This window comes from Populus euphratica, unplaced genomic scaffold, assembly GCF_000495115.2.
Source record: "Populus euphratica unplaced genomic scaffold, PopEup_1.0 scaffold34.1, whole genome shotgun sequence".
Lineage (NCBI taxonomy): Eukaryota > Viridiplantae > Streptophyta > Magnoliopsida > Malpighiales > Salicaceae > Populus > Populus euphratica.
Window position 1 is genome coordinate 531,164 of NW_011499883.1, and position 14,551 is coordinate 545,714.

The 14,551-nt window shown below is 35.8% G+C and overlaps 1 protein-coding gene across 2 annotated transcripts in view; it reads left to right on the forward strand.

Moving 5' to 3' along the window:
• Nucleotides 1-361: 361 nt before the first annotated feature.
• Nucleotides 362-14,551, forward strand: part of LOC105129774 (serine/threonine-protein kinase TOR-like) — a 29,928-nt gene continuing 15,738 nt past the window's right edge. Inside the window, exons 1-24 of one of the 2 annotated variants that reach the window (XM_011031982.1) lie at nt 362-708; nt 1,224-1,562; nt 1,631-1,705; nt 1,911-2,083; nt 3,848-3,946; nt 5,755-5,914; nt 6,048-6,191; nt 6,315-6,484; nt 6,584-6,788; nt 6,871-7,065; nt 7,425-7,577; nt 8,931-9,052; nt 9,192-9,294; nt 9,375-9,470; nt 10,217-10,347; nt 11,208-11,310; nt 11,387-11,569; nt 11,640-11,732; nt 11,858-11,893; nt 12,477-12,575; nt 12,663-12,761; nt 12,904-13,066; nt 13,511-13,635; nt 13,920-13,972. In XM_011031982.1, coding sequence (XP_011030284.1) covers nt 586-708; nt 1,224-1,562; nt 1,631-1,705; nt 1,911-2,083; nt 3,848-3,946; nt 5,755-5,914; nt 6,048-6,191; nt 6,315-6,484; nt 6,584-6,788; nt 6,871-7,065; nt 7,425-7,577; nt 8,931-9,052; nt 9,192-9,294; nt 9,375-9,470; nt 10,217-10,347; nt 11,208-11,310; nt 11,387-11,569; nt 11,640-11,732; nt 11,858-11,893; nt 12,477-12,575; nt 12,663-12,761; nt 12,904-13,066; nt 13,511-13,635; nt 13,920-13,972 — 3,242 coding nt within the window. In that variant the 5' untranslated portion in view covers nt 362-585. The remainder of the gene's footprint in view (nt 709-1,223; nt 1,563-1,630; nt 1,706-1,910; nt 2,084-3,847; nt 3,947-5,754; nt 5,915-6,047; nt 6,192-6,314; nt 6,485-6,583; nt 6,789-6,870; nt 7,066-7,424; nt 7,578-8,930; nt 9,053-9,191; nt 9,295-9,374; nt 9,471-10,216; nt 10,348-11,207; nt 11,311-11,386; nt 11,570-11,639; nt 11,733-11,857; nt 11,894-12,476; nt 12,576-12,662; nt 12,762-12,903; nt 13,067-13,510; nt 13,636-13,919; nt 13,973-14,551) is intronic. The other variant, XM_011031983.1, reaches the window with a different exon arrangement.

Genomic DNA, 14,551 nt, shown 5'->3' on the forward strand with positions numbered 1-14,551 from the left:
ATTTGATGTAAAATAAAATTATATATATATATATATTATATTAGATTCATTTTAATTTTGAAAATATTTATATTCTATATATTATTTTATGAATAAAGTTATTATAAAAAACCCACCTGTGAATTAAATTTTCATAAAAAGGTTTCAAAATGAATAAAAAAAGAAAGTCCAGATATTTTGCGATTTTTAGACTTAGTTCCATTTTCTTGTTCCATTTTTTTAATATAGACAATCTCGTCACTAAACTAAAAAATAATAACGTCAACGGTCCCGATCCTGGACGCAACGAACAGAAAGCGCGAAAGGTGAAAGATAACAGATGCCCGTCATCACTCGCTTCTTACAGCCTCCTCGCGTACTTATAACGTGTGCATCTCTCTCTTGAAAAATAAAAAAATAGAAAATAAAAGAGAGAGCACAAAAAACCCTCTCTAGTTTGAAGTATCTCCCCTCTCTCTGTGAAAGTGAAGCCCTCGCTCCCCCGCTTTCCCTTTTAAGAAAAGTCGATGTCTTAAACAAGATCCATACAGCAATTGCTGCTAAGTTAAGTTCGAGAGATTAGTAGTAGTTAGGTTTCTGTTAAAAATGGCCTCCACATCGCAGTCCCTCCGTTTTCTGGTCGGGCCTGCAACCACCGCCCCCGGCGGCGGAAGTTTCGACGCTCTTAATCGCATCCTTGCCGACCTCTGCACTCGCGGCAACCCTAAGGTATCGCTAAATCTCTCGTTAATTTCAGCGAAGTTAATTGTCGCGTAGGTTTTTGTGTTCAATTAGTGATCAGCGATAGAGTTACTAGTAATTATCAAAGTTAACATTCAATAGCTTTTTGTACTGATCACTAATGGAGTTACTAGAAAAATTAGAAATCAAGAAAGGTGAAAGCGGAAACGTGAGTTTGTTAGAGTTACGCGTTTTGTTGCTTTTCCTCTTAGTAAATTAATTAATTTTTCTGGTTTTGAATGGAGAAATGTGTTTCTTGTTAGTTTTTGCGTATAATCAGTAATTCTTGATGGAATTACTTGGTAGAAATTAGCAAAGTGAATTTTTAATTAAGCATTCGTATTTAATTACCAATCAGTAATTAAGTTATTAGAAAAGTCAGAGACTACAATGGAAAATGAGAGTTTTTGGCTCTTTTATTGTCTGTTTTTGTGGTTATTTATTCATGCATTCAAAAATTTGTTTGGTTTTGATGTTGGAATGCCTGTGCTGTTATGTTGAAGGAGGGGGCGGCATTAGCATTGAGAAAACATCTAGAGGAAGAAGCACGTGATATAAGTGGAGAAGCATTTCCCCGTTTTATGGATCATTTATATGAAAGAATTTCTAGTTTATTAGAGAGTAACGAGGTTGCTGAGAACTTGGGAGCATTAAGAGCAACTGATGAGTTAATAGACGTAGCACTTGGAGAGAATGCATCCAAAGTGTCTAAGTTTGCTATTTATATGCGGAGTGTGTTTGAGGTAAAGAGGGATCCTGAAGTGTTGACACATGCTAGTAGAGTTCTTGGCCATTTGGCTAGGGCTGGTGGAGCAATGACTGCAGATGAAGTGGAATTTCAGGTTGGTTATACGTTCTGGTTTGATCATGTTGTTGTTTGTGTGGCTTCTGATGTTTTTGTTTGTGTTAGGTCAAAATGGCACTAGATTGGCTTCGCAATGAAAAAGCAGAATTTCGCCTTTTTGCTGCTGTCTTAATTTTAAAAGTAAGTGACTTACTTTCCCTTTCCTTTTCTTTTTCAGTCAACAAATTAATTGCATGGTTGTTTATTATTCTATTGACAAGCATATTTTTTGTTCTTTTGATGATGTTATAAAGACTGTACCTCACCATCTTAAAGACTTTTTTTGCCTTTTTGTTAAATTTTTGAAAATTTCCACATCCTAAAGATGTATTCTTGATTATTGTAGGAAGTGGCAGAAAATGCCTCTACAGTATTCAATGTTCACGTACCTGTATTTGTCGATGCAATCTGGGTTGCGCTGAGGCATCCAACATTGGCAATTAGAGAGAGAGCTGTGGAGGCACTGCGTGCTTGCCTTCAAGTTATCGAGAAGCGTGAAACACGCTGGCGTGTGCAGTGGTCAGTTATGATAATTTGTGATATATTTTGATTTTACAGAAGTATATACACATTTTGCATACAGAAGCTGGGAGTTATAATGGGAGGAAGGGGCTTTAACTGTTGCACAAAATTTTAAAATTCTGTACTGATGCGGCATTAATTCTTATCCCTTGGATTTGATTCATTTAACATACACCTTTGGTTTAAAATTTAAATAATGAACTAGTTGATTACTCAATCAGTTATCATGCTGTTCAGCTTCTTCCTCCTGTTTTCATTTCTTCATTTAGTTTCCTGAACCTAAATGAATATAATTAATTTCTTGACATCGTTGTGAAAATGTACCTTCTTTTTATAATTGCAATTTATTTATTTAATTATATGGAAAACAAGAAATCCCCTATTCCCTATCTTAAAATCATTGATTTTCAAAGATGAAAATCTGCAATTTTTTTGGTTCTTAATGATTTAATTACCGGTTTTCCCATTCTTGTGAATAAACTTCAATTCCATGAAAGTATATTAGGGTTTTATCTAACGGTTATTTGATTTCTATGTTTATGTAAATTTGCAATTGAAAGGACAAACATGTGAGTTAGATATGTTAATGAATGAAGCTTGTCAAGGAGAAACATCTTAACAAGCATGCAAGTTTAGGATGGAAGGAAAAGAGATTGGTATCTGCAACTACCTTTTTTTCTTCTTTTCTTTTCTATTAGGAGAGCTTTTCTTATTGTTATTTGTTTCAACCAGGAGAGTATGACTAGAGAGGCTTGTAAACACAATAACATGTTTTTGTTATTTCTTTTAAATTAACCAGGTATGGCTGGTTTATATGCGTTGGACTGATCTAATCCAATGGTATAAATGTTCTTTATGGGTACATAATTTTATCTACTCTGTATTGTAGAATGACCTAGGAAAAGGAATTCCAATCAGGACTAAACTTGTTTTAAAAGATTTTGTGGGCCATTAGTAATTTATTGGTTTACTAAATAGAGCAGCGTTGTTTTCAATTTGCAAACTGATTAGGGCCTTGAATGGTGCTTGTAATAGTAATAGGGGGTATTTTTGAGCTTTAAGTTGTTAATGTTTATCGCATATGTTAAGAAAGTGGTAGTGATAACAAGAATAAGAGGAAAGAAAATACTTAGAAGCTTAAAAAGCGCTTATTGGAATTTCACCTAGAATTATGTTGTTGGGATGTCAGCATGGGTTTACTAGTTTACTTGATTGTAACAAGACTTGATAATGTAGGAGTAAAATTGAGATTTTTTTCTGCCACTTGATTAGCATAAAGATTTGATTGGGACTTCCCAACAAATGCCTATTGTAATGCACTAAAATAAGATGAACAAGCTAAGTTCAACATGCTATCTCTGTATTTTTGCGTGTCATAAAGATTTGATTAGGACTTTCTAATTGATATGGCTCTAATAAAATTTGATCTAGGAGCCTACCTTAATGCTTGAAATATTACTCCAATGAAGTGTTGTTTTCTCCAATGCTTAATGCAGCAACATGGCAGGCGTTTGCTGTTTGAGTTTGTCTAGTGATAGGTCTTGTAATGGGTGCTTGGAAGTAGTTGGAGCTAATTCTTTCTGCTTCTCTATTCCTTTTATATATGGATAAGTGAATATCTCATATTGCCTTTTCACTATGCTTGAATACATGACTTTCAAACTGCTTGTTTGATTGTATTGAAGTTTGTGTTGCCTTGTACAAACAATTTTTCATCATACTTATTGAGTAAACACTTCAATTTGATTGGGTATTTGGCAGGTATTATCGTATGTTTGAGGCTACACAAGATGGATTGGGAAAAAATGCTCCTGTTCACAGCATACATGGTTCTTTGCTTGCTGTTGGAGAGCTCTTGAGGTTGTTATAAATGACTGAATTTGTTATTGCAGAAATGTTTCTGACATGGACTAATTGAATTTTCTAGCTTGAATGAATGGTTGCAAAATGATTGCTTGCCTATTTTTGAGCTAACATGTTGCTGTAAATTGTCTTGTAGTGACTATTGTCCCGTACTTCTATTGGATAGTGTTGGCTATGAGCTTAAAACTCTGCACCCCACCCTATCTCATCCTATGTGACATTCACAGCTGGCCAGTACAAGTCTAGTCAACAGCAGTATATTACGAACTGTTGCCTATAAGCTAACAAATGAAGCACTTCATGTTTTGTCTATAATAATATATAAATAATTAAAAGATTAAACAGTTAAACTAACTTGCTCAAAAAACAGGTTCATGTTTCAACTTTGATAACAGGTTTTAGGAGATGAATCATGAAATTAGTTTAATTGTGGGATTTTGTATTCAAGGATCCACTAGTTTAAGGGAAATGAATTGATTTTGGAAAACAAATTTTGGGACAATGATTTTTTTTCTGATATTTGCTTTGCCATTGAAAATGTGCTGGAAACATCCCCAGCTGTTTGGCAATGGTGAAAATAACTTCCCTTTTCTATATGCTATCCTGTTTCTGCTTTGAATTTATGATATACCATTTTAAGTTTGATAAGGAAAGTTTTTTCTTCTTTTCAAACTGGAAAACACTTGGCCTCCAGGAAACTAGAGAGCCCCAGTTTCAATTCCCATTTTGCAACAAACATACCAAACTATTGGACCTTACACTAACTTCATCTCAATTCCTTAGTACACTCATAATAGAAATGTTAATTATTTTGAGTTTGGTTGTCAAAGTTATTCATAGTTCATGATCTCCTTCATATCCTATTTGGCCATTCCTCAGGGCTTATGTTGTTGAAGAATTTAGCTGCTTTAGTTGAAAGAATGCTTTCAGCTTTATTTGTTGAGTTTTAGCTTTGATTAAGAAATTTCCAGTCTTCCAAAAATTTATGGTTTCATTATATATTCTTGCTTTGATAGCAATAAAATTGGAAGGAGACTTCGAAGGGACGGTATGGAGCCAGTAGTTTAATTACTGGATAAAATTGGAAGGAGACTTCGAAGGGACAGTATGGAGCCAGTAGTTTAATTACTGGTTGATTGGTTGGAGCTAGCTTTGCTAATTTGCTTATTGTAGAATTGGAAGCTGGTGTACTCATTGTCTTTAGTTTGGCGTCATGACACTTTTATTCTTCAAAATTAGTTATGGAGGGTGGGTGTTGTGGCATTTGGCATGTGAATTATTGATGTGGTGGGATCATGGTGGATGGATTTCCATGATCTTGCTGATACTTTCTATTTTGCAGTTCTGTTAATTAGTCAATATATGTTCATCTTATATCCAATAAGGTATATTCTGAATTTATTGCTATAGTTTCATTTATAATGTATGTGACTGTGACTGTTAAGCTAGTAAAAAAAATGCAAAGAAAAATGACACGACAGTGACGTGACATACTTTTTGTTGGCAAACTCACTGTCATGATTTTAAGATACCATGCAAAAGTATTCATAAGGACCACACTACTGTTTCTGATTATAATGATATATTTGCATGCCAGCTGCACTTGATAAAATTCTGAATAGATTGACTTATTTCTCAGGAATACAGGGCTTTGATATTGTGTAAACTGTATAATATTTTTAAGCTCCACATGATTGTTTGTGATTGTATAACTGCTGGCAATTTGATGAATGTTGAACAGGAACTACTACCATGATTTAGTTTCTTATATCCAATATTCATGTAATTGAACATGATTAATGTAGGAACACTGGTGAGTTTATGATGTCAAGGTACAGAGAAGTTGCTGAGATTGTTCTTAGATACCTTGAGCATCGAGATCGACTTGTTCGCCTTAGCATAACTTCATTGCTACCACGCATTGCTCACTTTCTGCGGGATAGATTTGTTACAAACTACTTAGAGGTTTGTGATTTTCACTGCCTCCTTAATCATACTGCAGCAGCTATAATACATAGCATTTTGGAACAGAGTATCCCAGATGTATCAACAATTATTTAACTGATTATGAACAACATCAAATTGTGATGTCTTGCAGATATGCATGAATCATATTCTTGCAGTGCTAAGAATACCAGCCGAACGTGGCAGTGGATTCATTGCCCTTGGGGAGATGGCTGGTGCTTTGGATGGGGAACTTGAACATTATTTGCCGACAATTACAGCTCACTTACGCGATGCAGTAAGCTACCCACTATGTGGTTGACATTATTTTCTCCAGTGATTTTGGTTTTCTTTCTACTTCATCTTTTGCAGTTTGGGGTTTATTGGTATTTTTCTGTTTTCCCTCTGCACCCACTTTTAGATTGCTCCACGCAGGGCCAAACCCTCACTTGAGGCTTTGGCTTGTGTTGGAAATATTGCAAAAGCTATGAAAACTGCTATGGAACCTTATGTCCGCAGCCTTTTGGATGTCATGCTCTCTGCTGGACTCTCTCCCACGCTTGTTGAAGCCCTTGAGCAGATAAGTGATAGGTATGGTGTGCCATTTAATAACATCATTTTTTTAATAAAATTTTTCTTTCAAAAGTGGTCAGGAGCTTAAAATCTCTATGCTATCATTTGCTGTTTCAGTATTCCATCATTGCTGCCAACCATTCAAGAGCGGCTGCTGGATTGCATTTCGTTAGCTCTTTCAAAGTCCCATTTTTCTCAGTCAAGGGCAGCTATTCATACTGTTCGAGGGAGTATGACAAATGCACCTCAGCAAGTATCGGACCTTAGTGGTTCAGCACTGGTGCAACTTGCTTTGCAGACACTAGCTCGCTTTAATTTTAAGGTTTGCTAACATATATACATATATATCCAGATTGAAGCATATTGCACTTAAGATTCTGTTCTGAAGCTATTTTGTTGTCCAGGGGCATGAACTTCTTGAGTTTGCCAGAGAATCAGTGGTTGTATATTTGGATGATGAAGATGGAGGTACGCGGCAAGATGCTGCACTTTGTTGCTGTAAAGTAGTTGCAAATTCCTTTTCTGCCATGGTATCTACACAGGTCGGTTCTGGCAGGTCCAATCGTACTGGGGGAAAGCGATGGCGTCTTGTTGAGGAGGTTTAGTTTGTTCTATTTCCTGTCTCTTGACATTCTGTTCTTGTTAAATGGTGTTTTATGCTCCCATGTCTAGAGCTGTTTGTTTGTTCCCATCATTTCCTGTGATATGTGTCCTTCCAGTTGTGGCCTCTGTCTATGCAAGTCTGTAACTGTTTTTCAAATTTTTCTTACATGTTACATGAATAGACAGCTTGGTCATATGTATTAATGTGCCAGCTTCATGTTTGTTTGAGCTTGTCAAGTAGTTGAGACCTGTATTAAGAATAGTTTATCATGTTTGCTAAAAACAAAAGTTGAGTGTGGTTGATAATGTGAGCTATCTTTGTTCTGGCTTGTAATCTGACATGGTGCATCTGCAGCTTGTGGAAAAGCTTCTCATTGCAGCTGTTGCAGACGCGGATGTCACTGTTCGCCAATCTATCTTTTCCTCTCTTCATGGAAATAGAGGTTTTGATGATTTTCTAGCACAAGCTGATATTCTCAGTGCAGTTTTTGCTGCTTTGAATGATGAGGTGTGTATGTGGCTCCTCGAGTTATTTATGTGATGGAAGACTTTATTTTGGTTATGCAATGTAATTTTGACGGGTGAATTTGACAACTGTTTGTCAGTAATGGAAAGTATATTTGATTTGAAACGCCCCAGATTTTCTGTGATATTCTTTCTCATTATTTTGAAGTTATTCTATTTTGTAGCCAATTGTACATCTTGCAATTGAACACTTGAAATGTTGGCTTCTGAAACTCAGGATCAGAATCAAATTGCACCACTTCGACCCCGTTTGGAATTGAGGTTGAAGCTGTTTTTCATCAAAATTTGATTTATTTTGCTTCATATTAATTTTTTTAAGTGTATTTGAATTGTTTTGATGTGCTGATGTCAAAAATGAATTTTGAAAAATAAAAAAACATTATTTTGATGCATTTCCAAGCAAAAAACACTTTGAAAAGCAACCCCTACCATATTTCCAAACACCCCCTTCACAAGATTTCATGGGTCATTAACATTGCTTTAACAATTTTATTCTTTTTCAAATTTAATTTTGGATTCTTGTCTGATAATCTTCTGGTTTACTATCTATTTGATTATTTGGCAAGGCTGGTTGCTTCCTGTAATGTCTATTCTGGAAAGTACATGATATCTTGCTAGTCTTTCTGGTTCCAGTAGCTTGGTAAATGGATTGCTTACGCCTCTGTATCTATTTGTCTCATCTGTTTTGAAGAATCACACTGTGATCTGTGAGGTGTTTTTATTTTGATTTAGAATGGGAGATTTAGAAATAGTTCCACTTCCAATCATGGGTATGTTGTCTGTAATTCCTGCTAATTTGTGAAATTAAGCAATAGGTTTTCCTTACAGTAAATAGGACATGTGATGGAAAAATTCCTGAGTAGCTGCATCTTTTCATAGATATGGGAAATTCCAGGCATACTCTGACTGCAAGTTTCCCTGTTCCCTTCTTTTTCTGTTCTTGATTTCTGTATTAACCCTTTTTCTTTGCATGCATTTGTTAGTAAACCTAATACACAGAATTTTTTCAGACTTTTTTTTCTCCTGTAAATGATGTTTATTGTTATTTTATTGTTAAGGTGGTCATCTCATCTTCATGTTCAATTTTTCTTCTGTAATTCTAAAATCTGCATATTTGAGTAAGGATTTGGTTCAGATACTTCTCTTATTAACATCTTTCCTCCAAAAGTAGAGAGTTGGTCATTATTTGGGCCTTTTGATCTTTATAATCTTCATTTGAGGTTTCTGTTCGGTTGTACTTCATATAACTCAGTTCCATAAAGTGTATGTTTCTGTTTTTGAATGCTTTTATGCCATTGTTTGTTTTTTTGGTAAATGGAAATTGCTGTTGTAACAGGATTTTGGCGTTAGAGAGTATGCAATCTCTGTGGCCGGGAGACTGTCAGAAAAGAATCCTGCTTATGTTCTTCCTGCACTCCGTCGCCATCTCATACAGCTGTTGACCTATCTAAAACAGAGGTGATGTCAACATTTAGCTATTGTGCTATCATACAAACTTAGATTACTTGTAAACATTATAATAATTTGGGTTGGATGAAAGAAGTTTTCTCAACCAATCTGTGAAGCTGTCTAATATTGAACTTTCCTGCATTGTCAGCAGTGCAGATAACAAATGCAGAGAAGAAAGTGCAAAATTATTAGGTTGTTTGATACGTAATTGTGAACAACTTGTACTTCCATACATTGCTCCAATACACAAGGTTTGATATGTGTATTGTTTTTATTTTGTTTAGCTCTTCTAGGTATCTTCCTCTTAAGATATTGGGTGTCCAATGTGCAGGCACTTGTGGAAAGACTTCTTGAAGGCGCAGGAGCAAATGCCAATAATGGTATCATTAGTGGAGTTCTTGTAACTGTTGGAGATCTTGCTAGAGTGGTGGGTGAACTCTGGTTTTATAGATTGCTTGCAATTAGGAAAAAAGAGTTTTTTTTTTAATTTCTGTGTGGCTGGGTCTGGTTTTTTGTGCTTGCAATTAGGAAAAAAGAGTTTTTTATTTTTTTTAATTTCTGTGTGGCTGGGTCGGGTTTTTTTGTTCTTGGTGTGTGTGTGTGTGTGGTTTTGTGGGGTTGTGGGATGTGCTGTTATGAAGCAGGTTTTACGTCTCATTTGGAAATTCATTAGCTGGGAAGGATATAAATTGTTGACTGGCCTTTTTCTCACGAACCTTTAGCGATGCTAATAAGTTTTTCTGTTTCTCTCTTATTTCCATGATGCTTGTTAACATTTAAATACTTAGAAATCTTCTTGTGGCACTTTCTGTCATTGATACGAGTAAGAAAGTTCAGCCTGCTTTTTAAGACCACATCTGATTGCTTCTCTTGCCCTCTCCTTTGATGTTAAACTGAAGTTTTAGCTGGATTAGGAATCAACCTGATTGCAACAATGTCTTTCAAATGTGCATTCAAGGATCTGTTTGATTTCATACTCATAACCCTACAAAGCATGAAGTCTATCTATGTCATGTATTTCCATGCCGGAACAATAGACCAAGGGACATGCTGTATCATCTGTTTCCATATATGTTGCTTTGCATCCGAGCCTGATCTACATGGAGCTGTGTGATATATTTCCCTCTTATTCTGATGTGTATATGGTTAATTTTGATTGTGATACTTGTTTAGGGTGGTTTTGCTATGAGGCAATATATTTCAGAACTTATGCCTCTGATAGTGGAAGCTTTGTTAGATGGAGCATCAGCAGCAAAGCGTGAAGTGGCTGTTGCAACTCTTGGGCAAGTTGTTCAGAGCACTGGGTATGTGGCTTGCCATTTTGTCTCTTTGAAATCATGATAAATATTTTCTTTTCCATCCTTTTGTTTCATGGTTTTATTTGAGTTGTAATTGGAAATAATACATGCTATTTTTTTTTTTAATGACTGAGAGCATGTTCGGTTTTTCATCTTTTGGTCAGGATGGAGCATAAGATATTTTTTCTATTTTACTTTTTCTGAAATTTCATGATTTCCACTGAATGCAGCAACAAAAAATTTACAATTCTTATTTTTCATTCGGGATTATTTTCATTTTGCTTTACCATGCATGCTATAGATCATAAATAGTTCTTTCTCAGTGAAACATCTCACACTATAGAGAAAAAATGTTGCCAGTTGGATCTATAGTTCTGCCACTTGATTTTGTAGTTCGACCATCTTAGATGACTTCTTTATTCTATTCTATTTTTGACTCTTGATTGGAAATGTAGATGAGTGTTGGGCTAACAGCACATTCTTAAAAGCTGTGCATAAGGTCCCACATGCTCCTTCCTCTTCTCCTTTGTTTTTCTTCATTACGTAATGTTGATGGAATAATTCCATCCTGGGGAAAGTTGAACATCGAAATTAGCCAGTTTTCTTCATGCAAGGAAAGATGGTTTAGTTGTCTATGAAGGTGTTTGAGAGTGATGCATTTCCACAAAGTAGGAAATTCTATAGTGAATAGTGTTGATGGGTTTTCTTTTTCCGTCCCAGTATAGACAGCAAGGTCACAATGCAATGATGCTGTGACTTTACTTTCACTTTTGGGATGTAGATGATATAAATTCTGGAGTCATTTATAAGGTTTTTTTTTTTTTAATCATTAATGCTCGATCGGGTCCTTTTCTTTTTGCTGATAGGTATGTCATAACTCCTTATACTGAGTATCCACAGTTACTTGGCTTACTCCTCAAATTGTTGAATGGTGAATTAGGGTGGACTACTAGACGTGAAGTATTGAAGGTAGCTACATGCCAACTAAAATGCTTGGCTATATCCTTTTAACTATTTGATTTAATGTTAACTTTTTGGCTCTCAGGTTCTTGGCATCATGGGAGCTCTGGATCCCCACGTGCATAAACGAAACCAACAAAACTTGCCTGGTTCACATGGTGAGGTTGCCCGTGCAGCCAGTGATTCAGGTCAACACATCCCACCAATGGAGGAACTACCTATGGACCTTTGGCCATCTTTTGCTACATCAGAAGATTATTACTCAACGGTAGTGCTTATGTTGCATTTGTCATTGTTCTCATTCTTGTTTGTATAACATTCCTTTGTGATGAATTTAGGTTGCAATCAACTCCCTCATGCGAATTTTAAGGGATCCTTCACTTGCTAGCTACCACCAAAGGGTGGTTGGATCTCTAATGTTCATATTTAAGGTAAATTATCACAGTGCATGCCATTTTTTTTTTCATTGATAAGAATGATTGCACTATCTTAATTTCATTTTTGACTTCTGACACCATAAATCATTGTTGGAAATTTTGATGATCCACGAGGTTAGTCAATGGGCCTTGGCTGTGTACCATATTTACCTAAGGTTAGTGAATTAATCTTTAGCTGTATTTATTTCTTTTCTTTTTTTCCTCATACATTCTTTCTATTGGAACTTAAGTCCTTGTGAATGAATGATAAATATCATGGGAAATGGCTTCCTTTTGCCTTCCACATTATCTCTTTATTTCTATGTGCTTCCATGTGCCGGATTTTCATTATCATGTTGCTTGCCCTTGTTTTAATCTTAACTTATCGACTCCTTTATTTGGAAGTTCACCTGGTTACTAATTTTGCTCAATTTCATTTCTGGGCTTTAGCTCTAGTTGTGGTAGTCTGCTCTCTTTCACACACACACAAAACTGGCAAATTTTTAATAACACAAGTTGATATCAGGAAAGTTAAGGAAGGGTGTGTTTATTCAAAAGGTGAAGATAACTTTCCATGTTAATGGCAATGTTTGGTTTGGAACTTAAAAATGTTTCTAGATAATATATTTATATTGTTGGATGATGTTAGTGCTTGTTTGGTATTTCATTTTTGCGAGCTGTAATTTTGTTTGGTATCCTGGACAACATTTGTTGTTTTATACTTGATTAACATGTGTTCTCCTTTCCTATTTTATGTAGGTTTTGCCTGATCTCTTTCACACTGTTCGAACATGTGATGATTGTCTTAAAGACTTTATAACTTGGAAGCTTGGAACTCTGGTATCTATTGTGCGCCAGGTGAGTTATCATTTCGTGAAGTGATATGTAGTGCATTTTGGTATTTTTCTGTTAATGATATATTGGGTTTTTGATTTGGTTGTGCAGCACATTCGTAAATATCTCCTTGAATTGCTCTCTCTAATATCTGAATTGTGGTCATCCTTCAGCTTGCCAGCTCCTATTCGTCCTCCTCGTGGTTTTCCAGTAAGTTGTGTTTCCATTATTTGGTGTGGTTGAAATTACCTGCATGTCATGTTTGGAGGCTACTCTTGTAATTTCTTGTGTATAGTTTGGTCTCTTCCTCTTCCTCTCTCTCAAACACACATCTTTCTTTTTTTCTATTCAGGTTTTGCATTTAGTGGAACAACTTTGCTTGGCTCTCAACGATGAATTCAGAAGGCATCTTCCTGTCATTTTGCCTTGTTGTCTTCAAGTTCTAAGTGATGCTGAAAGGTGTAATGACTATAGCTATGTTCTAGATATACTTCACACGCTTGAAGTGTTTGGTGGTTAGTACTCCCATGAGACACTGGTTTTTTCATTCTTTGATATATTTCTAGCAACTATTGTGAATCATTGTAATGCATTATTAATCAAGTGGAAGAGTGTAAAGAATGTAGAACCTTCTCTCTTCTGTATAGGAGTCTAGAATCTACTAGGAAGTTATGTGTCAACACTTGGATAATGTGCTCTTCTATTTGCTAGTAATAAAAAATTGAAGCAATGCAACTCATCTTGGGGTATGATCTATGTGCAACATTAGTTTCATTGTGGTGTTGTGTTAGAAAGGAAAGTGGTAATTTTTCGTGAATACGTCAAAGAACTCCATTCTGGTTTTCATTCCACTTGGAATGCTTTCAGAGTGGATGCTGCAGTGGATACAGAACATTCTGTTTTCCAAAATGCCAAATTGCAGCCTGAATAGAATTTCTCATCATGCTTACACAATGTAGGGACCTTGGATGAACACATGCATCTGCTTCTTCCTGCGCTCATTCGATTGTTTAAAGTGGATGCCTCTGTGGATATAAGACGGGCTGCCATCAAAACTTTGACAAGATTGATCCCTTGTGTTCAGGTGGGCTCTCAGCTTGTAAAATCACTCCTATTTTCCTGCATTGAAATAGACCGCTATGATCGTTACTTTGTGCTACCATGATAGGATCCAGATGGGTACTGTATATTATCATATTGTCATAGTAGTTAAAGTGTTTTGCATAAATGGAATAAAAACAAGTCTTAATTTGTTGTAAAGCTCTATCACCAAACACTTACTAGCATGTGTATAGACACAAATGTATGCATGTGTACTTGAGGATTCTTGTATCTAATTCACATATACTCTTATATTATTTTCTTCAGGTTACCGGTCACATTTCTGCTCTTGTGCATCACCTGAAGTTAGTGTTGGATGGGTAGGTTTCACTGCTTCCACTTTCTATATAGAGAACCTGTTTTGGTTCCTGGTTTTGTTTGTTTGTGTATTCATGCATGTCTGTTAAAATCAAACATAGTCCTCTGAGTCCATTTTCCTTAACTATTCATGTTTCTGTTTGCCAATTTGAGTTAGACTTTTAAAAGGTGTACTGTTTTCTTTTCATACCTTTCTTTAATTGATTCTCCTGTCCTACCAGCATATTTGATGGTTTCTGTTGCATGAAAGTCTCTTCTGTGTTTTTTCCTGGTACTAAAAGTGTATCATGAACGGTTATCCTCCATCTTAAATGTTGAAGGAAAACTCAATAGACTCTGAAACCTTGGTTAAAGCCCCCCCCCAAACCCTGAGGTGTCGATGGTTTCTGGAATTCCATAGTTTTATTGATAAAATCATGTCTCTGTATATGTAAATGATTGTCTTGACCCATATTTCAACCTTAAAAGAAAATCAAACATAAGTTCTTCTATGGTTCTGTAATTGTGTTTCCCCACCCTCTGAATTCCTTGCATTGCTTTGGTTTTACTTGGGGTAGGATTTTTTCTCAATCTCTGTTTAC